Below are 27,586 nucleotides of genomic sequence, written 5' to 3' on the forward strand. Positions count from 1 at the left end.
TCCTCCCAGACCAAAGGGGCCAGGACAGAAAGCTCTTGCTGCCCAGGGACTGCTCAGGTTGGCCCACCAAGTGCACCTGAGAACCAAAGGTTGCAGAGAGCCTCACCCTCACTGGGGTGGAGTTTTCAGTGACATATTAGTTCTTGTGGTCTGAGAAACTGAAGCCAGTCCTTTTGCCCTGGCAGCCTTTAATCTTTTTGCTCCTGACAGAGAGAGCAGAAGAGAAGGTGGGAGTCCATCTATGTGAGAAAAAAGTAGCAGAGCCACAGGATCTATTGTCAAGTGTACAGTTTGCAAGGCGAAGGGCTAGTCCAGCAAGTAGTTTTGTCCTTTCCTGTTTTTTTGTGTGGCAGCTCTATTGGACATTCTGGGCTCTGCCAGCCTGAATGTGCTTCAGGGTACCTGTAGCTGTGGTGAACGTGGAGAGTAGTGTAGTGTGTGTGAAGTGTAAAGGCTACCAGGGCAAATCTACAGCCACTGGATTTCAGAGAGCATATAATTTGCTTTTAAACAGGGTATGTCACAGAAGACTGTTTCCCTTGGCACATTTTCCTTTTTCAGCTTTAGCTGGAAAGTTTTGCCCTGGGCTGTTTTACTGTGCAAGACCAGTAGAGGACACTCTGGGCTCTGCCAGCCTGAAAGTTGTTCAGGGTACATTTAGCTGAGAAGAACATGGAGCACAGTGTGGGATGAGTGCTGTTTAAAGGCTGCCAGGAGAAAGCCATGGTGTACTTCTGCGGCTAGGGCTCATCTGCTGCACTCTTCACAGTAAATATGTTGAGATCTGCTAGAGTGGAAGAGAAGGTGTGCATCCAAATATATGAGAAAGAAACACCAGAAACATAAGCTCTAATGTAAAGTTTGCAAGCTGCAAGGAGAAGGGCTACTCGGGTCACTGATTTTGCCTTTGCCCGTTTTCTTCTGCCGCAGCTGTAGTGGACATCCTGGACTCTGCCAGCCAGAAGGTGCTTCGAATTACATCTGGCTGTGGTGGACATGGAGGGCAGTGTGTTTTATATACGGTTTAAAGGCTGCTAGGGGAGATCGACTGCCCACGATTTTTGAGGGCATCAGATTTTTTTTTATGAGATGGGGCAGGGCACTGAAATCTTTCTCTCTTGGCACACTTCACTCTTTGAGCTCTAGCTGGAATGTGTTCCTTTCTGATTCATTCTGGGACACTGAGAGTCTGTCGTGGTAGGAGCTCGTGAGAAGTCCCTTGCAGCCATGAGTTTGGTGTAATTCTTTGGGTGCAGGGGAAAGTGTACCATCAGCCATTACTTATATAACTGGCACAAGGCAAAATCTTATTCACAGGACACATTTATGAGACAGGTTTTCTCTTTTTTTTTTTTTTTAAAGACAGCAATGGATAAGGAGTTCTCACAGAGTTTAAGTTTTTAAATCCATTTCAGAGTGAAATGGATTTGTGGAAAGAGAGCATCTATAATCTATGTTTTCTATGATGCAGCTCTGCATTTTATCAAATTGCTATTTGACATAAAATCTCTCCAGTGCGACAATTTAGAGAATTTATCTCTATTATCCTTGATAAAAAACTGACATACAGAAACAGCAAGATGCTCAATGCCTATATATGTGTGTGCACATACATACACACTTACACTGAGCTAGAGAAGATCGATTGAAAGTCCTTCTATACCAGCATTAATGGAACTTAACTGGACAGCAGTTTGGAGTAGCATGTGCCTGAACAGAGTCTGTGCAATAATTCCTATTTTCGGAAGCAAAAGGTGGGTAGAAACCTTTCCCAAATCTTCGTTCACGAAGCCTGGCCATGATGATAATGATTTTCAGAAGCATCTAGCATTACATTTTTTATTGCAGAGACAATTATTTTACTTTAGATTACTTATTTAGGGAAAGTAATTTATTTCCCTCAATGTTTATAATTAATATCTAAAATCAAATCTGAAGCAGTCAGTCTGAAGTTGGAATAAACATGAGATTAAGCCTCTGAATAAATGATTTGATTTACTGTCCTTTACGTACAAAGCGTCACTCATGATAAGAAAACAATGTTTGCAAGAAAAACAGCACACTCATTTTAATCTTCGTGTGCACTTTTTTGACAAACTGCTTACAATGAAATCTAAAAGTTTAGTGGAATGCTTTTTTGGATTTGCCTGTAATTTCAAAAGCAGCTTTGAAATGTCAGTATTTAGACAAGGTTTTTAATCACCTTTTATTGGATTATTCAATATTTCAGACTGATATAGTTCTTTAGAAAACTGTACCCAGATTGAGGGTAGAAAAGAAGCCAAACAATTGAATGTACAACACTTACAATTTCCAACAGATGGCACTTAATAGCAAGGAATCTTTACTGTCTACCGGAAAGAGAGCAAAAGCAATTATATGGCTGTGTGCATTGACATCCTAAAGTCTGCAAGAGAAAAAGCGTTATATCCTTAAATCTGAGAGTAGAGTTCTATAAAACTGAAAGAACAAAGAGGGAATTTAAAGCCAAACAAAAACGTTCAATTAACATTCTCTCTCAGATATTAATCACACTGACATGTTCTTCCAAAGGCGGAATATTCCCATCTTCTTTTCTTCTCACTTACAGCTAAAATGAAAGACAGCAAAGAAAATATGACCATCAGACTGTGGTTATTACTGCATACAAGCTCAGAAGAAAACAGAGAATACTTTCAGTAATATGACTTAGAGAGTCCAGTCTTGTGGAAAGTTTCACAGGCATTTTGATGTCTAAAGCAACACAGAAGATTTTTAGAACCACTTATGATCTAAATAAACAAAAAGGCCTGGAAGCATTTCAGCCTCTGAGTTACAACCCAAATTACAAGCCAATTTACACTTTTGTCTGTCAGTATCATCTAAGTAGAATGTGCTTACTTACGAGATTCACAAGAGGCAAACTGAGAATGACAACATTTAAAAAAATCTATGGGAGCTAAAAGTTATCTTCAGCTACCTGAACAATAGTTCAACAGACAAAGTCAGTCTTCTTGGATATGCACAGAGAAAGGACAAAATGATGTGATGTGATGATGACATTTCAACAGGATGCAGGGTGTCCTCTTTCTATTAAAGATCTGAGGACCATGTCTTGGTCTGAATCCTCTCACTGAACTAAGTAGTTTGATTTTAAAGTCACCTATATTTCAGATGTAGAATTTGCTTAGTTGGCAAGCTTCCAATTTTCTAAGTTAATTTATATAGGATTAAGTCAGTAGCCACAATCAAGCAGCACTTGCTACGCTAGACAAAATAAAAGGAACATGTAATTTGTAAATCTTGTGAGAGTTTACAGATTAAATGTTACCATCTAACAGTATTCACTAGTGTTTAAATTATTCATGCCAACATGTAGAAAATATAGCTACATACATGTACAGTATTTCCAACTCTAAGGGGCATGCAAAAAAATTCTCAGACATCTTAGCTATATCCTTAAGGTGATGTATGGTCAAGGGAGAGTGGAAGGTTTAGACAAAATTATAAAAAAAAAGCCCTGCTGCTGATCACAAGGTGCAAAAAGGACTCCCTTGCTTTCTAAACTCCTTCTCAGAGAAGGGTTTAGGTGTGCCTGAAACCTCTCTTAGCCTTGGACTGTGTCAACAGTTTAAATTTAAGGAATTATAGAGGTGTGATTAAAACAGTTTGTCCTGCAAGTTTTTAATAATGGCAAAATGGATATATTTATATAAAATGAATTATCTATTATGACAAATGAACAGACAAGTGAACAGAAGAAAGATCTTAATCAGAATTATATACTACACAATATAAAAGCTAAAAATCTCCTATTAGGGTATCATATAACATAAAGTAACAAAGCTGTAACAAAGCAATTATATTAAAGCAATTGTATCAAAGCTAACAAAGGAAACAATCATTAAGTAGAGATTGGTAGAGATAAGATAGCACACAGATCTTTTAACCCCTGGGGAGTAACTATGAAGAGGCATCCCTGCTTCAAGGAGAAGCTCCACACTTCAAGGAAGTGTGTGGAAGCGTCTGCCAAATGAGAGGTGGACCGGGCTTTTATAGTTATACCAGACTATATACCTACAGTCACAGATTACAGGCAAGCAGATTAGTTTATCTGTCAAATTCTGCTTCAGGAAAGCAGGATGTGTATTCGAAATCTGGTGAACCAGGCTGGTTTTAGCATAATTCAATACCAAGACAGCACCTGGCACCAGCAGTTGAACTTGCATGATAGCTTGAGTGATGGTTTGCATTGCATGCATTCTCTGATCAGATTCTAGGCCTTATCAGGGTGGGCTATCCTGCTACAACAGGACAAACCATCTTTTTAGGCACTCAACTCTATCAAATGATTTTACTGAATATTATGTGTCCCAGAAACTTTTCCTGAAATACCTTTTCTAAATCTATCCTCTGTACCTAAGTATCACTAGAAACTCCACACTGAATGTGAAGCCGAGATGTCTGTAATACAGATGAAGTTCTCACTTCGGCACCAGGCTAGGGAAAATGTCAAGTGTAAGAACATAGAGGAAAGGGTAGTGTTATACCTCTTGTAGGGCAAGTACTGGGCCCCCAAAATCCATGAAAGCTACATTCCTCTCTGTTTCTGAAGGAGGCATTTTTTCTGCTGATTTTAATCAAAAAATTTAGGCACATAAGAATGTCACTCAGCAGTCAAGAAACAAACAAGTAGCAGTGAAAATACAGCAGAAATGCAGCAACTACCAGAAACCAAAAGACTTCAAGCCAGGTATTGGCCTTATCAGGCTCTAGAGCTCTCATGAAAACACAGCTGTAATTTTAGCATTTTTTCACTGTCATTGGTAGCAATAGATTTATCTCTTGCACAGATGAAAAACTCCATACCCAGATGAATTGAAACATGAGCTGTTCATTCATTTAGAATCAATTGAGCCACCTACTTTACTGTTGATTTTAAGACTGATTGATGATTTTGGTGTCAAGGAAAGCCTTACTAATCTGATATTAACAAACTCTGCTCAGAAGGAAGAAGTTGTTTCCATAAAGATTCATACAACTTCAATGCTATAAAAATTTATGGATTGATCTATTTAGTTAGTGACAGACTTCCATATATCTGATTCAGGCTGCTGCTATGATCTGGTTATTAAAATCATGAGAAATGCCTCTGCTCAAATTAAGGTGCAAATGAGACCAAATGCCAAAGTCAATAATACGGGTTTTATTTAACAGTAAATCTGAGACAGAGAGAGATAGAAAGAAATAGAAAAAGGGTGGGGAGGGGAAGAAGAGAGAGAGAGAGAGAAAAATAGAAAAGGTATCACCACTCCATGTAATCCGGCAACATCCCATAGGCCCCATTCTTCTGGTTTTCTTGGTGGTGAGAGGGATGCCTTGGAGGTCTTTGATTGTTTATGACCCCTTCTCAGCTGCCTCTCATGTGAATGCCCCATGTGTACATGGTCGTCCTGGGGGGGGCCGGTTTACTCTGTTTCGTGTGGAGAGATTTTGCCATCACACACCCAAAACCCTTCTCCTCTGCCACCCACTGAGCTCAGCTAGGACAGATTCCCTGAGCCTTGTTTACTTCTCCTCAGACCTGAGATGATTAGACAATAGTCTTATTTCAAGCTTCCCTTCACAGTCCAAATTCCAGTCAAGAAGCATATTGAGGAAGATGGGGTGATTTCAGTGGTTGCAGACAGGCAGTTGCTTCCTTGCAGCTTGACAAAAAGGCTTTCTATGATTTTGACAAAGTTTAAGACATTAATAACATCTCAGTCCATCACAACTGCTTCCAGTCTTCTCCTATTAGTTCCTTCATGTCTAAATCCTTGAAAAATTCCAGACAATGACTGCAAAGAGAGGAGAAATAAACAAAAAAAGTCGTAAGTCTTGTAAACGTGTCTTAACAAAAGACAGTATTCTCAATACGCTCAATTCATCTTTATTTTATGGTTTTCTTGGACAGGAATGTAACCGGCATTCCACGTGTTCATTTTCCAAAATTTGAATTTATAAATAAAAAACACTACTGTGTTTCTGAAAACCTTGTACTGTAAAGCACGGGGCAAAATCCTCAGTTATGAACAAGTATCACCCAGCAGAAAGTGAAGTTAACAAAGTGCTTGCCTTTTAAACTCCCTCAGCTTATGCTGCCTGGAACCGCTGGCAGAGCAAGAGCAATGACATCCTGCTTTATGACATATCCGCACTCCAATGGAGCCAAAATTTACAAGTCTTGACCAACTTACAGAGGAAAGGAAGACTGGATGGGATAATGAAGCTAGTAAATATATTTTTTTCATAAGACTAGAAACCTCATTTTCTTTTAAATACTATGAACCATTCCTTGTTAAGAATTTTTTCTTTAGGCTATCATACAGAAACAATAGAAGGAAGGCACCAAAGTCAATTGCTAATAAATACTTACATTAAACAACAACCAAACAGTAAATAGAACATCTGACACCACATTAATCATTTAAAAAGGTGAATGGAACTCTCGTATTAGAAGGTAATTTGTAAGAGTAAAGACAAACTAAGAATAATGAAAACAGCAAGGAACAGCCTCTTCACATAATTGCATCTGCTACCAAGGTCTGAAAAAGACAAGGGTTTTTTTTTGAAAGCGATACTGTAAAAAGAATCCCTTCATGAAAAATATAACAGGCTATTACAGAGAAATAAAAATATCTTTTTCTCACAGAACACTGCTAATGTATTTTATCAGCAATAGCTTAGAATTTTCAAAAACAAACAGTTGCAGAACCGAACTTAAGTTTTTCTTAAAAAAAAGGCAACAAAGAGTAATTTATCTATGCTTTACCTTACTTGTCATTGTATGTTGTGTGACAAGGTTGCATAAGAAATATAGTCTGTCCTCTAAAGCTAGTTAATTTATAAAAAATGAACAGAAGTAACAGTTTTATCAGACCAACCGTCTCAGCCACACAGCCAAAGAAAATAAACAAGCCCAAAACACAATTTAAAAAACAAGATTCTCTAGTTATTCTAATGATACTGGGTATCCTTTTATTATGCTTTTTGGTTTAGTCTGCCTTTTCAAATTTTTCTACAATATGGAGCCATCTGTAGAGGTGAAGTTGTTTAGAACAGTAGGGGAGTAGCAAAAGAGATTTACTGGAAATGTATCTGGTGAAATTATCACTAAATGGCACTTCAGGAGGTGCTGGAGGCAGGGGAAAAGTAGAATAACCTATCTATGATTTAGCTCAGGAAGGTGATCAAGCAGATGTCAATAGTATTGAATGCATCGTTTTCTATGCACCTAGGGGATAACATGGAAATCAAGTACTGATTACAGCTATCTGCCACAGTGCTTTATACAAAATACAGCACCAGTGGATCCAGAGCTAAGCAGTATAATTAAAATACTAGTGCCACTCAGTCCTAAAACTAGATTGGCTTTCTTTAAGTATTCCAACAATAGTGCAACTATATTAAAAAAGAGCTAATTTTATGTTTACAAATCTGCTTTCTGTCCTTCCTGTAGTTCGTGTCGAGGCACAGGATAAAGTGCTTTGTATTTCCTCTCTTCTTCCGAGCCATGAATTGCAAATCATTGAACTTGTTAGTGTAATTATGGTGGAAAGTACTTACAAGGAAGATGAGCTTTACCCTCCCATTTGGTTTTCATTCTGGTCACCTCAAACTCTAAAGGAAGTTCTTTCTGTTAAAAGAGAGGAAAAAAAAGAGGTAATGTCATCTTTTGATCAGAAAACAGGTACCTAAAAATAGTTAGTTTTTCTGCACATTGTGAATGTACTTTACTACTTACTTTCCATATTTTTCTTCTGCCAGAAAGCAGCAGTAGTAAGTGCTGCCTGTGGCTGTCAAAAAATCACAAAATGATTCTTAAAATGATGTTAAGTTATTAGTGTATTATACTGCCACAAAGATGTACATTCCCCATATTTAAACAATTTCTGTATCGAGTCTTCCACATACATATATATTACAAGCATAAGAACTGGAAGTGTAAATTAACATTTGTGACTTTTTCAGAGTGCTATACTTACGGACAAAGGTCAACTTCTAAAGAGTGCTCAGTTCTGTCACTTGGAAAAATGCTTCTACAACTAAAAAAAAACCCCAAACCAGGCTGTCAGTATTTTATATTAACTACTTTGTAATGTCCTGAGATCTTCATATCCCATTAAAACAATTCTGTTTTCATGAGTTTCATGCCAGAGTTTGACTTGCTTGTGTACATGCTACTGACGGTTTCCTAACTACTCAAAATGCTGTGCCATAATTCTAACTTCAGGATCTTTTATTTTTCATTTTCTTTTATCACAAAATGTGTTATAAAGTACTGTACTAATTTTATTAACTTTACCAACTCCAGCTTTGAAAACACTCACCTTGATCTGGCAGAAAAATAAGGCAAATCTACTAAGATTAGCTCTCCCTGGAGTAAGAAACACATTAAGCATACAGTTATTTCATCCTGTACACTTGCTGTGAACAAAGCTGGCCAAGACAGAGTAATCCTACTCAATCATACTCTCAACAGGAGCTCCAGGTAGAGCACTTAAGTGGGTAAGTCTTGTGTTTGCTGGTAGCCTGAGGATTCAGAGCATCAGACACAGCAGAGCACACACCCCAAAACTATGACTGCTAAATCTCAGAAACAGTGGGAAAACATTTAGCTCTTAAATGGTTTTTCCCTGTAGATGGGTGATATTTTGACCAGGTATACCTGAAAGCCACCTATTACAGAATCATAGAATATGATGAGTTGGAAAGGATCCACAAGGATTATTCAGTCCAACTCTTGTCCCTGCACCAGACCGTTCCCAAGAGTCACACCATGTGCCCAAGAGTATTGTCCAAACGCTTCTTGAACTCTGTCAGGTTTGGTGCTGTGACCTCCCTAGAGAGTCTGTTCCAGCACCCAACCACCCTCTGGGTGAAGAACCTTTTTCTAATATTTAACCCAAACCTTCTCTGACACAACTTCAGGCCTCAGGTATTACAGTTGAATCACATTTCAGGAACACAAAGTAGAACTACAATGGTGTTCCTCATAGCAAGGACATTATTAGAAACCTTTAGTTAGAATTATGATTAGATATGACTGATATATTTATTTTTACATAAGCCTATTATAATAATATCAAAGAGGTGCTAATACTGTTTCAGTAGAGCTTTAATCAGAATAGCTCAATAATTAGGAAGTAGAGAACTTCTGGAAACATTCAATTCTTGCATTACTCAAAGCAATGAGTAAAAGTGACAGGAAAAGGAGAAAAAACAGCATTACTATAGAATTTTCCCCATTACATTTGGGTACAATTTTGAATTGTAATTTTTGAGCTGCAACTTCTGTGTTTTACACCTTCCTACTCCTCAAAGAAACTTTGGAAAAGCAATTAAAACACTTTACTTCTAAAAGTAAAAGTAGAATCCATCTTTAGGATTTCACTTCTACTTAGTTCCTGCAAAGGCATTTATATATATGTGCCACAAAACTATTTCGATATTCAAATATGTCAAGCCTCTGATAGTCCACAAGTTATATCAGTTATGCAAAAACTAAGTTTGAGTGCATATACTATTGACAAGATCAGGAAGAGTCAACCTGAACATCACTGAAGTCAATGCAGCTCAATGAGTGACCCAATACATTCACTTCTTTTCCCGGTCGTCTGTACTGTTGCACTACTACAGACCTACAACTCACGGTCAGCAGTGCCAGTGATGAAAATCAATTCCCCACCTACAAAAAGAGCATCACTCCTGAGTCAATCTGGAGTAGTTTTCATCTGAATATAGCAGGAGGTTTATAGTTACTTGAGGAGCTGTTTAAGGGTAAGGCAATGATTACAACTGCATTCTTTCCCAGTATTCTTTCACAGACTCCTCAGGATATAGCAGAAAGGAAAATTTTTACTTCACATTTTAGATCTGACCTGTAAAAGCAGTACTGTGACCAAAGAAACTGGATTAGATGTCATACAGACACAACTGTTAGATCAGTTTGAGAAAACAACCCTTAAAGACTCTTAAATAAAGACCAGGCATATTAACTGCAGAGGAACATCAGTGTCTACAGAAATCAGATCTATTTGCAGCAGAACAGTTACACTTACCCTCATAGTCTCACAGCCTATCAAAAGGTTTCCCTGGCTCTCCAAGTGGTGCTTGAGGGTCATTACAGAAGGGACCATGAACTTCCATTAGCAGTCCTGCATTGTCTGGCCTCAGCCGAATCATAACCAGGTCATGGCTCACAGGCAAACCATCCCACGTGTGTTTAATTCTAAATTCCATATACTACATAAATGAGAAAAGAAAGTTCTGTCAAAGAAGATCTCAGTTTCCATGCTTACCCAGGAAAAAAAGACATGCTTTCGTATAAAGCAAAAAAATAATGTTTTTGACATCAAAACTGAAATAGATTAGCTTTGTAAAAGCACTAAATAAAAAGTTACATGAAGGCTGCTTCTCATAGGTTTTTATACCTGCAGGGCTACAAATCACTCTGAAGTCTAATCAGACTTAAAGCTTTTCAACCAAGCATCTAAACCTTCCAAACCCACTAGAAATATTTATCAAGAGAACAGATAAACAAAACAGTCTCCACCTCATAGTCTTAGAAGATTTGGTAACACGAGAAAAATAGATTGAGAAAAACCTTTAACAAATGTTCGAGATACAAGACAATGAAGCAATTAGCCAAAGCTTTTCTTTGTGGTCATTGCAAACCAGACAAACTAAGGGATTTCACAGAAAACTGCAAGCACATCTTGTTAAACACACTGAATGTTTGCAGAGCAGCCAGAATAGAGGATACTGCAATCAACAGCTGATGTTACTTAGAAATAACTGTACAAGCCTTAAGAATAGCCTCAATCTAATAAGCAAAAGAACCAGTGGTACCCAGTTTACAACCATTTTATGGCCTGTTACTCCTACCCTTCTCAGTATTATGAGTTCATGCCCATCTCTACAAAAAGTATCCTTGACTTGTTTCCTTACTCATCTCCCTGCCATAGGAGAGAACTAGCAGTGTATAGCCTGACTGAGAATTATGCACATGCTGTCAAATCCTGTGACTAGAGAGGTGCTGGCTCTGTAGCTAAATTGTAACCACCTTCAGTTGGAAGCACTAGATTGGGTTACTTTACTCAGATACCCATTTTCTTGGAAATCACAGACCTCGGCCACAGCGGCATTACAACTCACCAGCAAGGTGAGCTGTAATGCTGTCATTGACTCATGTTTCACCCAACCAAGGGAATTTGCCTCTTCCATCCCAAACTGTACTTATGACGGCAAAAAGGCTAGAAACAAGCAGGAAGGAATAAACCGCTCTGTTTATTAGTTGCTTCCAGGGGAAAAGTTGGAAACTGAGTCAGAGACAGCAGCTTTTACAGTATTTAAGACTTCATTACTAGAATCACAGAATCAATTAGGTTGGACAACTGTTTCTGGAGGTGTTTAAGGAAATGGATGTGGCACTTAGTGCCATGGTCTAGTTGACATGGTGGTGGTTTGGTCGTAGGTTAGACTCGATCTCGGAGGTCTTTTCCAACCTAATTGATTCTGGGACTGCCACCCCTAGTGCAGCTTAAGACTGTGCCTTCTCGTCCACTCGCTGACTGCCTGGGAGAAGAGGCCGATCGCCATTTGGCTACAACCTCCAACAGGCAGGCACGAGTTCCCGAGGGCTCCACATCGCTCCCGCTTTCGGTTCCCGCCTCTGCTACTCTAGCCACCAACTAATTTCCTGAAAGGGAGTTTAACGCGTGAGCGCCTACCTTTAGCCCACAAACTCCTCGAGCGAAGTTTTAACGAGGGATTCCTTACACCTTCAGACGCCCCGCCGCTGCGGCTCCCGACAAAAAAGCCCGGCTCCACATGGAAACCGAGAGCCTCTAATCCCACTCTCCCTCACCGCCGCAGAGCTCCGCCCTGTCTGGACTCCACGTGACCGAGGCCGTCGCTGAGGGCGGGGCGGAGGCGCCGGCGGACGGGAGCGCTCCTGCGCCGTTGTGAGGCTCCGCCGCCGGGGTGCGGAGGCGGCCGTGGTGGCACCGGGGCTGATTTCCTCCCGGGGCTGAGGGTGGGGAGCAGAGGGGCAGCTCCATTCACCGGCCCCGCCCGAGCGCGTCCCTGGGTGAGGGGAGCCCGCCCCCGGCGCCCGCGAGTTGCCGCCTCCACCCATCCAGAACGGTTCTCGCCTTCCCTGCTCGCGAGCGGCTGGAATAAGTGGCTTTTCCCCGGGTGTTTGGCGAGGGGAACTCTGCGGTGGGAAACGCGGGCACAGCCAGGTGAGCGTTGGTGGCAATGAAAATTTATATTCTTCATCGAGTAACAGCGTGAATAATAGTTTTAGTTAACTTAACACTAATAATTAAAAGCTGCTAATTACGGTAGTAGCCAAACCCACGTGCCTTTCTGTGTCAATGCCTCGTTAATTGTGAAACCACGGCATTTCCTGTGCTTGGCTTACACCTCAGAGGTAGAAAAAGCTCTCTTGCCGTTTACTTATGAAATTTGCTTTACAGACTAAAATCAGTATTTTTAGTTACACGATACAATTTTGATAGTTTTAATATTTCTTAACATGACTATCAGACTACACCTTAGCAAAATACTGGCAAAAAGATGTTGCTCCTGCACAGCTTATATTCCTGTAAATAGGAAATGTGTTGTCCGAAGAACTGTCACTGTCCCTAATTAGTGTCGCAGGAAAACTTTATAGGACAGTAGTAAGACAAGATCACAGTACCTGAAGTACTATAGCTGTGCATTACTCAAACCTTAGAATTTGAATTGGTAGCAAGTTTCTTGTGATGGCTTTAGGTGGCCAAAGGTGAAAGACCAGCTCTTGATTCCAAAGACCTCAGTAGCAGAAAAGCTTCTGTTTGAACCAAGAGTCATTCTGGTTCGAAAATCTGTATGTTTATTGAACTTTGCAAGAGTGTTCATTATGCTGTTACGTGAACAAATCATGATTTTTCAAATATTTGGAATTTTGCCTTTCCATATGTATTTACTTTGTCTGGCTCTACCTTCTTATTTTATAAATCTTTAGGCTTGAAATAAAACTCAGACTGTGAAGTGGTAAGAATTGCCTTTCCTATCAAAGAATTTGATTCTCTCTTAAAGAAAATATTTATACATTTTTATGGGTGCCAAAAGACAAATTTGAAGTTGTCCTGTATGCCAACTGAGCCCAAAGTTGTTTGAGGCCTACTCAGAGTCTGATATATGGATTGATGTTTCTCTTACTTCCTGAATGTAAAATAAAGGTTCTAAAACACTGAATGTGTGTAATACACCTAAAAAGAGATTCTCTAAGCAGTACTGTATTTAATGTTTTAGAATAAGTATTTGTTGTGTTAAGTATGTACCTGTAAAGAAGGTTCTTGGAGTGAAATTCTAGTCTCTGGAACTGATCAGTTTAAAAGTTGGGTTTTACCTGAATGTTTTTTGAAGTATTAGCATCCAAAACTAAAAATAATAGTCCTCCATTATATTACATATTTTTGTGATACAGTGGACCTTTTACCAGAATGTATTTAATGATTCAGTGTTGAAGATGAGCTTCTATAAGGGGTGTGTAAAATTTGCCCCCTTTTGCACCTATGGCCTCTCATGTTTACATACTTTTGCTGGTAAGGGCAGCAACTTTCCCCTTCCTGTTCCTTACATTCTTTTACTGTTATCTCCTTTCTGTCACCTTTATCTTTTTCCTATACCCTCCTTTAGAAGATTAGAACTAGAAAAAGAACCGTGGGATATGTTTCAAGAAAAATAGTCAAGAAGTTGTGTAAATCATTCTTCATTCCCCATTCCAGTTACAAAGGTGTTATTCAGATTTTTACAAAATAGAATATTTCATTTGGAAGAAACCTACAACTATTGCCTAATTGAACTGCCTGACCAGTTCAGGTCTGGCCAAAAGTTAAAGCGTGTTCTTTGGTGTAGTGTCCAAATACCTCTTAAACATTGAGAGTTTTAGGGCCTCAGCCTCCTCTCTAGGGAGTTTGTTCCTGTGTTTGGCCACCATCTCGGGAAAAAAGTGCTTCCTAATGTCCAGTCTAAACCTTCCCTGGCACAGCTTTGAACTGCTCCCAGGCACCCTATCACTGGATACCAGGGAGAAGAGCTCAGCACCTCCCTCTGCATTTCCTCTCCTCAGGAAGCAGTGGAAAGCAGTGAGGTTGCTCTTCAGCCTCCTTTCCTCCAAACTAGACAAACCCAGAATCCAGCTAATTGAATTTGATACACAATGTGATTTGTTGCCCTTAGACCTTGCAAATCATGAAGTTATGTATGTGATTGTGTGTTTTCTAGGCAGAAACTTCATTTTTTAGAATTTCTTAAAACAGAAGGAATATGAAAGGAATGGAATTCATTATTATTACAGTCTCTGTAGGCTTTTTCAAATCCTGTTTTCTTTTAAACAATTGTGCTAAATAGAAGAATTTTAGAAACATTTTTTTTGCCCTCAAAGGACTATACTGTTAAATATATTTCTGACTGGCAGTCACATTTATGTAATAATGTGTGATGTAGCCATGATTCTCAAACTTGGTATTTTTCAGATTCGAGGCCAAATATGGCACTTAGACACTATGAAGCACACGAGATTTTTGAGAGTTATTGCTGAGCAGGTATATGAACTCAGGAATGGAAGTAGTAAGAATTTTTGCAGTGAGGTTTTGCAACAAACAACATAGAACACAGCTCACTTCAACATGGCCTGGCCCTGCTTTGGGTCTGTCACACAACTCAAGTTGCTTATTGTTTTTCCAAGCAGCAACAGCAGAACAAAACTGTCCTAACAGTGAATTATGGTATTTTTGGTGCATTTTCAAAAGTTTTATCCCTGAAAGAACATTTGATTTGTAACTTTTTTATTTTTATAGACTTCTCTTCTCTAATAGATTGGTCTCATGCTGAAGTAACTTTTTGTGCTGGGTACCATAAGCCTGTCTGAAAGTCTGTGCAGAAGTTAGGGAGTCAGCACATTCCTGGTGCTGAGGTACATGGAAATGGACTTAACACTTAGACAAACTTATGATTGTTCTTTTAAGTTTGAGGTGGTTCCTCTTCAGATGCAATTATGCTTTATATCAGATATCTCCAGGAAAAAAAAATAGTATTTTTAAATATTGGGCCAGAACACTAGGGGTTTTAAACATAAACCTGAAAGTGATTCTGTAAGATATTGTGTACAATTACAGTACAGACAGTTTTGGGTTACATATAAAAGGTTAAAACTACATACAGTTATGTGCCAGTACTAATATGTGAATAATTCTGTTACAGAAAAATGCCCTTGGTGGTGATGACCTATTAGAATCCAGGGTGATGGACCAAAGGGACCAAAGGTAACTGATTTCAAGTGATAAGTTGGAGTGCTACAATGGATTTGAATGCTCATAGAAGTGTAAATATCCAGGTAAACTGGGTCTTATGTACAAATGTTCAAAGGTCTGAGAACTTATGAGTGGAGTCTGTAGAGGTGTTACCGTAGCAGTTGTGTTTAGATAGTAGTGTATTTATTCAGGAAATTAAATTACTGACTTTGCTTCCACAATCTTGAACATAAAGGATGAGAGATGAATGAAGGAATTCTCTACTCTGAATCTTAAGATAATAAACAAAAGTTCTGGTAGGATTGCACTGATCCAGGTAACCCAGGTAACTGCTGTCTGTTGAGGTCAGGTGGATGTTTTTAGAAAAGTTTATTTGACAGTCTTAGACTAACAGTTGCCCATCAGGAAATGGTTTCATAATCACTGTAATTTCATGTTACAAAAATAACCTAGCCTTTCTTGTTAGCTTTTAAGGCATTATTACTCTAGACAAATATAGAATTTTCAGAGAATTACTTTCAATTATGAAAATATTAGGAAGGAAAAAGTATAGAAGTAGAATTACAGTATTTTACATTGTCTTATAGGCTACCTTACTGTTGTATGTGAAAACAGCAATAAAGTCTAGTCTTTTAACATTTGGAATTCTATGTATGAAATATTAATGTTGTATTAATGGTCATTTATAGTGTCTCATGTTCTAGTTCTGTAATAGAGAACTCATGCTGTTAATGATCATAGTTTAAATGTAGTAATTAAATTTGTTCATTAGATTCTGGGGAATGTCAAGCTTGGAACTCAAGAAAAGTGACTGTTCCATTCTGGTCTCTAGATTAAGAATTCTTTAAAAATAGTTAATTATCAGAATGTTTCAGCATTTACAAAACTTATCCTAAGCATGTTTTTCAACTTTTTAGCGTGTCAACTCTAGTCACAGAGTATGATAAACACTTGGAGGAAATGAAAGAACAGCTGCAGCTTTATCAGGTATGGACATTCCTAACATTGCACTGTGATTCCTAACATTTCAGACTGTGTATTGTTGGTGGTCTTAATATCTAGGCCACTTTGTCATACTCCACAAACCTGCTGGACTGCAGTCTGCCTCAAGCAGATGAATGGAGAGCTTTCTGTGAAAAGATTGGGACATTGTCCACATTGCAACAGTTTACTGTTTGGAGAAGCAATGTTGTGAAATGAAACATGCACACTTTATTTCTCTAGATGCTCTGATATGGTTGCAGGCATATTTCTAGGTAACATTGAGAGAAGGTAGCTGTTTCCCTCTTTCCTTTCAGGTCTGATCTGATGCAGTCCAACTCAGTCCTGCAAGTATAGAATACACCCAGCCTTCTTCATTTTTGTTAATTCTTCAGATTCAAATATTTCTTTAAATGTGTATTATCATGGAGACTGAAGTGGAAGGGAACTGTCCTCCATTCTGTCACAGAAAATGAAACTTTTTAATGCTTTGTAACATGACTGAAAAATGAAGTGATATGTTTAAAACCTGTGACATATAGAAAGCAATTTTTTACTTGTGATCTACATGCAGAAATTATACAGTGGTTTTGGTTTAACGCACTGAATTTGTTTGATCTGTCCATCATAAAGATTTTGCAAATAAAGTCTTCAAGCTTGGCTGATTTCAGAAGGCAGCAGAAGCAATAAGGTTTTGTTGCACTAGTTAACAGAACAGCCAGTTTGATTAACGTAACTGAAGTTTCTCCTCAGTTTCCTAAACTTTTGTCAAATGCTTATGGCATGAAAGATGAGAGGTATCCACTGTGCCCCTAAAAGATCTTGAATTAATTAAAAATCAAACTGTAAGACTGATAAGAATTTCAAAAGGTTAAGTTTAATGCCTGGAGTAACATCTGAATGTTGAGGTATAACAGGACTTTGCAGCTGTTAAATTTAAGTGGCATCCCTTAAAAAAGAAATTGACTTTAATTTACTGTATTATGCTGAATTAAGTTGTCCATCTTTTACAGTATCACTCAGAAATAAAAGATGAAAGAATTACCAGAGTTTGTGTAACTGAAATGAATGCTTACTCTTGTATGTGTTGGTGTCAGGTACAAATGAGCGAGATGAGGCTAAAATTGGAAGAAGTCACCAAGGAAAATGAAAGGTAAATAATTGCCCTTCCGTGTTACTACTGCTCTTTTTCTTGATTTCTGAACATTTAAAAGCCTTTTTTCTAGAACCTTGAAATCTTTGAAATCTTCAACTACTAAGTAGATTCAGGATCTTAATGTTAGAGTCTTAAAATGCTTAATACAGATTACAGCACCAGGTATAGGAGATTTAACCATATCACTAGAAGAACTAGATATGAAACTATTTCAAACTGTCTTTTGTGTTTATAGAACATAACTTAATAGATTTAAATTTGACTAAGAAGTAATATGTACAGATGGAAGGTACAGTATATTTCAGTTGTTAAAAAAATACTTGTTAAAGAAATACTTTCCTGAACTTAGTTCTTTGAATTTCAGGCTGCACGCAGAGTTGAAAGAGGTTCTTGAGAAGCAACTGGAGGCTTTTCCTCCAGATATTCCTTCAGATGAGGGCGTAGTGAGAAACCTTCAAGAACAACTACGACTGGCAAAGCAAGTGTGTGAGATGACAGATTTATACTGTTTTATTTCTCTTGTTGTGCCTTCACAGATTAGGGAAAACTGTTTTATTTCTTGATTCAGAATTCATTTTTTCAGAGTTCTTGGAAACTGTTTCAAGGCCCTCTTGACATGGAATTTAAAGACCTGAAGGAACTTCTTTCCTAGATTCATAGAAGAATTTTTTAATGTTAATTTGTGCCAGCAATTTTATCTAGTTGATTTGATCTGTATGTTGAATTCATGATGAGCAACTTAATGACATGTTTTTTTCAATTCACGTTTTTTTAGTAGTTTGTCATTTTAATCAAAACCACTATAATGTGCTATGAGGAGACCAAGTATATGTGGGATATAGAAAATAATATTTAAATCTGAAAATACAATCAAATTTTGTTCAAGTTATTCCAACGATCTGTCAATCCGGTTGTGTATGATTAAGTTGAAGTTAATTTGATAGCTGAATTTGGTATTTGAATATTATCTATACTGTAGGTCTACCTTAAAACCTGTGAAAGTTTGAGCTCTTCAAAAAAAAAAGCAGAGAACTTGTGATTCACTTGTAAGTGGAATTTGAAATCCTAAGCATGTTTTTCTGCATCTGAATTTGCTCTGTGTATTTAAAATGCGAGCAGAGAAAAGTATAGGTAGCGGCATTTCTTCAAAATAGGAGTTCTCTCTTTTTAGAGAATGATAGATGAAGATAAATATGCTATAATAGAATATTTTTACAAGGTATTGTTCTGTAACTTAGGAAAAAGAACAAGCAGTTGAGCTCTGGCAGACATTGTTACAGGAACACGATCGACTTCAGCAGCAGTACCAGGAACGCCTGACTGAAACGCAGATTCACGTAACTGAAAGGAAAAGGCAGAATGTAATTTTAATTTATATTTTTGTTAATTTTGGTATGTCTTCCTATACTGTAGAGATTCTGCATCTATGTGTAGTCAAACTGAAGTGGGTAGGTTCTGACAGTACTGTTATGACTTGGTTATTGAAATTATTAGAGATGCCTCTGCCTGAATTAGGGTACAAATGAGACCAGATGTCCAAGTCAGTGGTATGGGTTTTATTTAATGGTAAATGTGAGACAGAGAGAGAGAAAGAAATAGGAAAAGGAGTTGGGGGAAGAAAGAAAATGACAGAGATTAAAATAGAAAATGTATCACTACTCCGTGTAAACTGTCGGTGTCCTGTCAGTGCAGTTCTTCTGGTCTTCTTGGTGGTGAGGGTCCCATAAAACACAGAGTCCAGTGGATTAATATATGTTCAGGAGATGCCAGGCACCTCCCCTGGGGGTGGGGGGGGAGCTTTGCAATCTCTTGCCACAGGCTCTGAGTTTGTTGCCTCACTTGGATCACATGCAGTCCTTTAGTGGGGGAAGGCCTCAGGAATGAGTTGTGGGGGCGCTTTGGGGGTCTGATAGTTTATGACCTCTTCTCAGCTGCCTCTCACGTGAATGTCCCATGTGTACGTGATTTTCCCAGGGTGGGGGGTGGTGGTTACTCCTTTGGTTTGAAGTGGAGAGATTTAAGAAAGCACCATCACACACCCAAACCCCTTCTCCTCCACCAGCTCCTGAGCCTTGTTTATTTCTCCTCAGACCTGAGATGATTAGACAGTAGTCTTACCTCAAATCCCCAGTCACAGTCCAAAGTCCAGTCAGGTCTCAAACAGGCAGTTGCTTCTTTGTTTGGCAAAAAGTCTTTCTGTGATTTTGACAATGCTTAAGACATTACTGACATTTCAGTCCATCATGAGTACTGTTAACTATTTTCCATAATAGTCATCTAAAGTTGAGTGGTCAGATGTGGTCACTGATTCATCAACTAAATGCACCATTATGATTGGAAAAGTTCTTTATTCCAAAAACATGGGCAGAAACCTTGGGGAATGCACTGAGACTGAGTACATATATATGTATATGTATATATGCACAAGATATGCATGTGCATATAAATACTTATGTATTTGAACTGCGTGGTTGGAAATCTTTAGTAGAGTAAAACATCTGAAAAAGTTTCCAGAGATTTCTAAGTCTGAAGTGAAAGTCTTTCATCTGTTCTCCTGTGTTTGAATAGTGGGAGAAGTAGTTTCCATTCCCTGTTGTTATTCAGTAAGGAAGCATTTGTAAACAGATGAAAAATGAAGTTGACCAGTATTTGTCTAATGTTAGCTTGTTTCTCTTCTGCTGTGTCTGGGAAGGGCTTTCGGGAAATCTTAGAAAAGCTCTTCTGCTCTGATGAGCTATATAAAGATGCTCAGTGTGTGAAGAACTAATAGAAACTTTATGCCTGTGTGTACCTTGCTACATGTATTTCTATGTCTGTAAAGAGAAGCTACAAATTTTTAGTATTTCCATTCTATTTTCAAGTGCACTTGATTTAAGGGCACAGTTACCTCAGAAATTTTTTTTTACAGATTTGGGGGTTTTTTTTCATATTAAGTTCACCTTAGCAATGTGATCTTTTCTGAGAAACAGGATAAATATCCGTATAGCTATTGAGCTCTGTCAAGTTTCATAATTATTTCAAGGAATGAGGACTCTTATCTTTGTGTAGTTCCATCTTTCTGCTCTTATTTCTTCTATTAAGTTATTTCTTGTGTTGTATTGTTAGTTACTGGTAACTCACATAGTAGATTGTAGAGATCCATTGGTAGCTGTTGAAGGGTTTACGGCTGTCAGATTCCACTTTTCCTTAGTAACTAAATTTTTGGTGGATTTTAGTGCCATTGGAACAAGAGTGAGGTTAATCAGCCTTTTATTCTTAAATGCTATTGGTCACCCAGCGAAAACACTTTTTAGTTAAATAAACTTTTATTTTAGGGTTGCTTTTATAAAATAGCTGTCAGAGGTAAATAGAAATAGTTAAGACCAACTAGAACTGGAATTGACAAAAAGCAAAGAGAGGATATCATAAGGATTGGATACAGTAGGCAAGCGAGTTGCAGGAATAGGGTTCTGGCCTTGAGACTGTTAGATGAATGCAGCACAATTAATAGATATTTCAGCTGAGGGGCTTTAGTCCTCTCTATGCTCTGAAGGCACTTGGCATGCTGCAGATGATTTTTCTGTGTTACGCTAGTTTTCCTAGGATGACAGATTTCACATTCAGGAACTCAAGCTTGATTGAGCCATTTTTTCTGTGGACTCAAGACATCCTATATGGCAAAGAGCAAATTAAACATGTCTGTACAAGCATTTTTTTAATTAAGGGGTACATGTTTGTTACTGTGCTTAGCAAAAATGCTTGTAGTAGCATCATAGTTTGTGTGGCTCTTTATAGACACTGCTGATGTGTGCTTTCATATTTTGAGAGTAAGTGTGTTATGAGTTTTGGAAGGAGACAGTTTGCAACTGAGTGACAATTAGATACATTGTTCAGTAGTATATCTAGTTTTCTGAATTATGAGGTCAACAGCTAAAAGCAATCTAATTAAAATCTACAAAGGCATACTGAATTTCCTGCTACATGTAGAGTTTTTTTTGAAAATATTTTCAGTTGACTATGAAATTTTCTAATTATTTACTTTTTATTATTATGATGATTATAAGAAGCTTTGAATTCTTGTTTTAGGATCAACTCACTAGCTTTCAGCAGTTGACTCGGCAACTACACATAGCCAATGAGAAAATAGAGTTGGTAAGTAAAACCTTCTGAACAGTGAGCTAGTAATTTTTTTTTTTCCTCAGAGTATAAAACAAAAGCAAAAAGGCCTTCGTAAATATCTGGTTGAAAAAGAAATTGTGCCACTCAAATTTGCAAACTTCTCCAGGGACCAGACAAAAATCAATTAGTGATGGCTTTATTCCTAAACTCCAAACACCACGTCAACGTAGTTGAGAGGTTAGCTTTTAATATATGTGAGCTCTTTCTTCTAGAATTCAGTGGTAAGCTTACACTCAGAATTATAGTATGTGGTTAGTGTACTTCAATTACATATTCAAAACCATCTTCACAAAGGAAAAATTTATTTAAATGATGCCCTCTCTCATATGCTACTATTTTGGTACTGTTGACTTCAGTGTCTTTGTCTTGACATTTTTGCACATTTTTCTGAGCTCTAATAATCTTCCAGTGCTTTTTCCACAGCCTTAGACTGTGAGACTTCTTAGTTGCTAAGCTTTAGCCTAGGACTTCCAGAATTGACAGTTTTAGTATTGTAGAAAAAGTGTAGAGAAAGATGGAGTGAAGCTTTTGACTGAATGGCTTTGTCTTCAAAAGACATGATTCTTGTGTGATTTTTTTTTTTAATGTTTGTTTTGAATATTGTCAATGCAAAAAGGCTCCTGACTTACTCTTAACAGTCTAGTCTCTTTTGTCTTTATCAACGAGACTTTTTTCCCTCACTTATGACCTCATGTTAAAATCTAAGCTTGTTTCTTTGGTGTGAAACATTGTAGGTAGGAAGGAAAGATTACTGCAAGCTTTGTCATGATGCCTCTGTTACAGAAAACTTGTATATTGCCTCTTTTTCCTTTCCCTGGGTTTTGTGTTCTGTCAAGAGCAAGTCAAGTCTCTGAATGTTATTTGACAATGTTTTTAAGATACCTAATCATTCTTCTTGCTGACGTCTGAATTGTTTCCAATTGTGCCATCATTCTTCAACTGTGGTGCTGGAAACAGTACACTACTCCAAAAGAGGAAGTTTTGCCTTATGTAGTCAGTGATTTTCTCAAAATTAACTATTGTCTAAAGATAGATACCTTAGAGTTACTGGGGGTTGCTGTCTGAAAACAGTCTCAAATAAATACAATGATGTGCTCTAAAGCAGTTTTGCTGAGGATTTGGATATTAACAACTGTTTGATCTGTTGTTACAACCAAATCAGTAGTAGCTACCTTAAAAAAAAAGACTCACTGTATGCTTAAAAGCATAGAGTTGGAAAGAAATGATGTTGAGAGAAAAGTTAAACTAAAGAGTTAAACTAATTGAAAGAGATGAAACAGACAATATTTAAGACAAAGGGAATCTGTTTGTTTGCATTATCCAATAACATTTGGCACCATCTGTTACCAAAGGCATGTCATGGGATAAAGCAGCATGCCCTTTTTTTCAACTAACAAACTGAAAAATAGAAAGTGAAGAGACAGAGTAATTAATCAGGTTTTTTATTGTGATAAACCAGCTGTGTTTCCTAGATGTGCTCAGGTTGGAGCTGTTCAGTATATTTATGTGTGTTGTAGAAATGAGATTCAGTATTAAGGCAACAGTGTTCGCTGCTGATGTTAAAATATTTAGAGTAGTGAAAACTGAAGTAAACTGCAGAAATTTGTAGAAAGATCTCGTGATGTTGATTATCTGATGTAATTTTATCAGACATTTTATTGGTATCATAAAACCAAAGTAATACATATAGGCAAGAGGGGGCTTTCACTTTGGGTATTCCATGATGGTCTTGAAATTAACTTACCATTCAGAACAGGTATTTTAGAAGTAGGAAGTATTTGAAAAAAATTCTTAGGAACAGTCAAAAAAGCAAGAAGAATATTAGCAATTAATAGGAGAGGGGAGGAAAAGGGGAATATTGTGCATTTTGAATGCTGCCTGCCATTACAGTCATCTTTAATATCTCAATGTAAAGATATATGTAAGCTCTAGAAAAGGCTAGTAGGCTAACAAAAATATGAAATGATTCTCAAATGGGAAGACAGTTGAAGGAGAATGACACCTCCAGCACTATGGCTTGCATACAAAAGAATGAAGGAGGAGCAATTGCTCATTGTTCCTTGTCCCTAAAACACAGGAATTTTTTGCAGCGTTTGTGGTCTTCTGTGGTACTAAGTGTCACAAGGGATTCTAGGCACCTAAACTACATGGAAGTGCAGATGACAGGTCTGAGCTACTACAATTTTTGTCTCGTGAAGTTGTTCTATTACCAAAATATGGACAAAGAAGGGAAGGAACATCACTCTGCTTTTGCCTTTCTAAAATACTCTACACAAACCTTGGCACTTGAAGACCAGCCATAGTGTTAAATAGACCTTATTGGCTATTTTTATTATACAATTTTCTGTAGAAATGTCCTATAAAAATCCTGAATACATAACATTTTCAATACTATAAGGAACATGTTACAAATATCTCCTTATTTTGCAGACCAATCAACAGTTTCTGAGAACTGTGACAGAACAGAATGTGGAACTAGAGCAGCTACGACAAAAACTGAGGTATAAACCAGGCAATTAAAAACATATTTAATATCTTTTCTATAGCTTTTCCTAGCCTGCTGCTCTATCATGGGCCTTGTTTGTACTGCAGGCTAATTTCATTCTAATAGTTACAATGATTCCAGTTAATGCCTCTGAAGCTTGTTAGACATGTGTACATCATTAGTGTTAGGGTAATGCATTTCCAGTTAGTGTTGTTTGGTTCAGCTTTTCCCTGAAATATTCAAGATTTGACCTTTGATTTAAAAGGAACAAAGTGTCAGTATCACAGCACAGTTGACTCTGAAGATAGGTTTTCATTACAATACAGTTTGCTCAAAATCCAATTACATGGTTGCTCATTACAGTTCTGAAATTTGAACGTTCAAACAAGCTTCAAGTTTTAAAGCTTTTAGTAAAATTTGCATTAATTTATCAGTAAAGAGCCCTAAACCATAGGTTCTATGGAATTTAGAGGTAAGAATACTGTTAATTACATTCCTGGAGTATATCAAGGAAAATGTGGAACAATATCTGTGACACAGTTTCATGATTATTTGTGTTTACAGCCAAAATCTATTCAATGCCATTTTACTATGTCTGTTCTTTCTTTAAATTAGTGATGTTTGAGGTCAACATCCAAATTTAATTTCAGTATAGTCGATTTATGGACTGAGAATAGAAAAAGAAATGGAGTCATTATCCAATGGTTTATTTTCTTTTATAGCATTACCTAAAGCATTAAATAAGCTTTTTAAAATGAAATTTTAAATTTATAAACTTAAAATGTATAATGTACTTAAACTTTGTTTTAAACATTGTTTATTTTTATGTTTCCTTTGTACAACACCTTTATGACCAGAATCTGGTTACAAATGCTGATTTACTTCATTCACTGAAGATGAGTTTTTATGCGGGATTTACTTGTTAGCACCTCTCATTTTTATTATCCAAGATTTTTCCATGGAGAAACTATTTTCCAGAGTAGTGTGTTTTGAAGAAGGAAAATGCTGTGATAAGCAATCCAAGACTAATGGGGTACACAGTGTATCTAGTAAAATAATATGTTTCCAAACTCAATCATCTCTTGCAATTTGTTTGTGTGTGTCACTGTTTAATTCTTCAAGGGAATGAACACTATTGCCATGCCTCTATTTTTTTAAATTTCTTTCCTTGCAGAACATACAAATACTGTTTTGGCATCTCATTAATCTATAAATCTTTGGTCTTGCATTGATATGCTTACATATCACTAATTACTCATGTAATTAGTGAGGACAAAAGCAATTACCATTCACTGAACCCATTTTAGACATCCAGTAAATTCTATCAAGATTTAGTTTATTTATGCATTTCTACCACTCAATGGTTTTGATCAAAAACAAAACAGCAAAAAACCAACAACCAAAAACAAACCAACAAAAACTTTAAAACCATTCAGGTTATGGTTGAGCAGTTGAGTGTTTTTGTCAGAATTACTGATAATCATGATTTCCTTTGGTCTCGTCTCTGTTTCATTTTTAAAAGGGAGCCCCTTTTTAAGCCCCTTTTTCGATCCTTGGGCTTACCTGACATTCTTTAATGATACCACTTTGATCAAATAATTTAGAATAGGGCATGACAACCAAAATGGCCAAACTCTTTGATTCACAGTTATTAAAACACACAAGGATTTGTAAGACTGTCTATTCTACTCTCTAGAAGAGAGTAGAAGGGAGAAGTGTATGTTTTTTGCTTATACTACAGCTTCAGGAAGAAGGTATATTATAAGGTGACTTACTGAAAGCTGGTGGATTATCTTGCTCTGAACTTCTATTCCCACATGCCCAAATATGTATGTGTATTTTTCATTAGTTGCTGTTTTATAACTAGTGAAATTGTGAGTTAATTTACCCTTTCATTTGAACATCCACAGGGCTGGATTAGTCATTGTCCTCACTTCAGAATGTTAGGTTTCTGATTTAATATGTTCCAGATGGACAAGACTGCTCAACACATTTGTCTTGAGTGTTTTTGTAACTGTTTAGTTTGTCTGGTGATGATCATGAGCAACCTTTGAAATTTTTACTTCCCAATAGTATTTTCAGTTTGGGTAAAGAGGCTCCCAGATGAACTTTGCTTCTCTAATTACGGGCACTGATTACACTATATTCCTCTCAGTTCAGCTAGAAGTCCTTGCAACCCTAAAAACAGTACTATGTCTTACTCCCAGAGTTAATGACAGCAGCTCTACCTACCCCTAAAGTAAGTGCTGCAGTGGTTCTCCAAGAAGTCTGGAATGTTTTCACTGGTTGCTTCTCTAACATGAAGTTACACAGACATAGGTCGCATGGATTATGTAGCATCTAGCACAGACAATTCTAATCCTTTGGGATATTTTTAATAGATGTACATGATTTATGGTGATTGAGTAGTAAGTCTGGAATGGAAAAAGAGATTTTAAAAAAACAACTTGTGTATTAGAGAATTAAGGTTTGACTTAGGTTTGTGTGGACTAGACAAAACACACAAACTCAGGAACTTGGCATTACTAGGGCATGTATCCGCATTTCAGAATCTTAAAGCTTGTAAACAGAGATAACTTGCCAAGATTATGTTAAAGATGCACTGTACAGTAAAAAATAAAAGCTGCATCTTTGAAATCAGTTTGTTGCCTGTAAAATTTACACCTCTGCGTTTGATCTGAATTTGGTCATTAAAATGCATTTTTAATACTTAAGCAGTTCTCATTTTTATGGCCTTTTTATGTTTTTCTTATTTTTCCCTTCTTATGCTGCCTTTTGAGTTTTTATTTTGTTTTACAACACCTTTTAAATATTTTGGGGGGAGCAATTTAATGACCTCCTGAATTTAACAGTACTTTTGTAGGAGAAAGATGCGTGATTCAGATGGACTAAGATCAAAGTTCTGAACCTGCAACGAAGACCTGTGTTTGGGAATAATGTTTTTATTGTAGTTTTTTCTCTTTAAAAAAATTGTAATCAATTTAACTTTCCCAATTAATTAGCCTGAAATAAAGCATTCACTGTAAAATTGCTTGGATTATGTATACTTTGCTTAAGGTTTTCATGTAGGTATAATATGCTTGTCTTTTATGCTGTTAATTCAAAAATTTTATTTCTATAAGAAATTCTTGCTTGAAGTTGATTGTTAAAAGTATTAAGTAGTTTCTAGCTTCTTTCAAGACTATTAATGCTCCAGTTTGCGTTAGCTAATCTAATATGTTTGCTCTCTTTTAACTTTGTCAACAGTCAGTCACTGGTCTTTAGATTTAGCCTAATATGCAGCCTGAATAATTGGGTTACGCTCAAGGTGAAGGGCAAGTCAGAAGAGTAAGAGGATTGCTGATTTCAATAGGCTTTTTTACTGAGGATGAAGAACCACTAGTCATCATTAACTTGATTCATTAACTGGTTTATTTTTTTCCTCTTTCAGCTCGTAAAAACTATTCAAATTACAAAGCATATAATTTAAATTCTTTAGAA

At 37.2% G+C, this 27,586-nt stretch overlaps 2 protein-coding genes across 5 annotated transcripts in view; one reads left to right on the forward strand and one right to left on the reverse strand.

The window, feature by feature from the left end:
* Positions 1-5,239: 5,239 nt before the first annotated feature.
* Positions 5,240-11,869, reverse strand: CUNH4orf33 (chromosome unknown C4orf33 homolog). The gene is given in 7 exon segments (XM_027689990.1): positions 5,240-5,819; positions 7,455-7,657; positions 7,766-7,817; positions 8,007-8,057; positions 8,826-8,835; positions 10,083-10,266; positions 11,754-11,869. Coding segments are annotated over 6 exon segments (567 nt in total). The 5' UTR covers positions 10,264-10,266; positions 11,754-11,869; the 3' UTR covers positions 5,240-5,749.
* A 127-nt stretch (positions 11,870-11,996) lies between these two features.
* Positions 11,997-27,586, forward strand: part of SCLT1 (sodium channel and clathrin linker 1) — a 37,309-nt gene continuing 21,719 nt past the window's right edge. The window contains exons 1-8 of one of the 4 annotated variants that reach the window (XM_027689988.1): positions 11,997-12,266; positions 15,277-15,338; positions 16,244-16,313; positions 17,405-17,460; positions 17,828-17,945; positions 18,702-18,824; positions 21,529-21,594; positions 24,052-24,122. In XM_027689988.1, the coding sequence (XP_027545789.1) occupies positions 15,319-15,338; positions 16,244-16,313; positions 17,405-17,460; positions 17,828-17,945; positions 18,702-18,824; positions 21,529-21,594; positions 24,052-24,122 (524 nt within the window). In that variant the 5' untranslated portion in view covers positions 11,997-12,266; positions 15,277-15,318. The remainder of the gene's footprint in view (positions 12,267-15,276; positions 15,339-16,243; positions 16,314-17,404; positions 17,461-17,827; positions 17,946-18,701; positions 18,825-21,528; positions 21,595-24,051; positions 24,123-27,586) is intronic. The other 3 variants (XM_027689987.1, XM_027689986.1, XM_027689989.1) reach the window with 3 other exon arrangements.

The sequence above is a fragment of the Neopelma chrysocephalum genome, unplaced genomic scaffold (assembly GCF_003984885.1).
Source record: "Neopelma chrysocephalum unplaced genomic scaffold, ASM398488v2 Primary Assembly neopelma1_79, whole genome shotgun sequence".
In the NCBI taxonomy this organism is placed as follows: domain Eukaryota; kingdom Metazoa; phylum Chordata; class Aves; order Passeriformes; family Pipridae; genus Neopelma; species Neopelma chrysocephalum.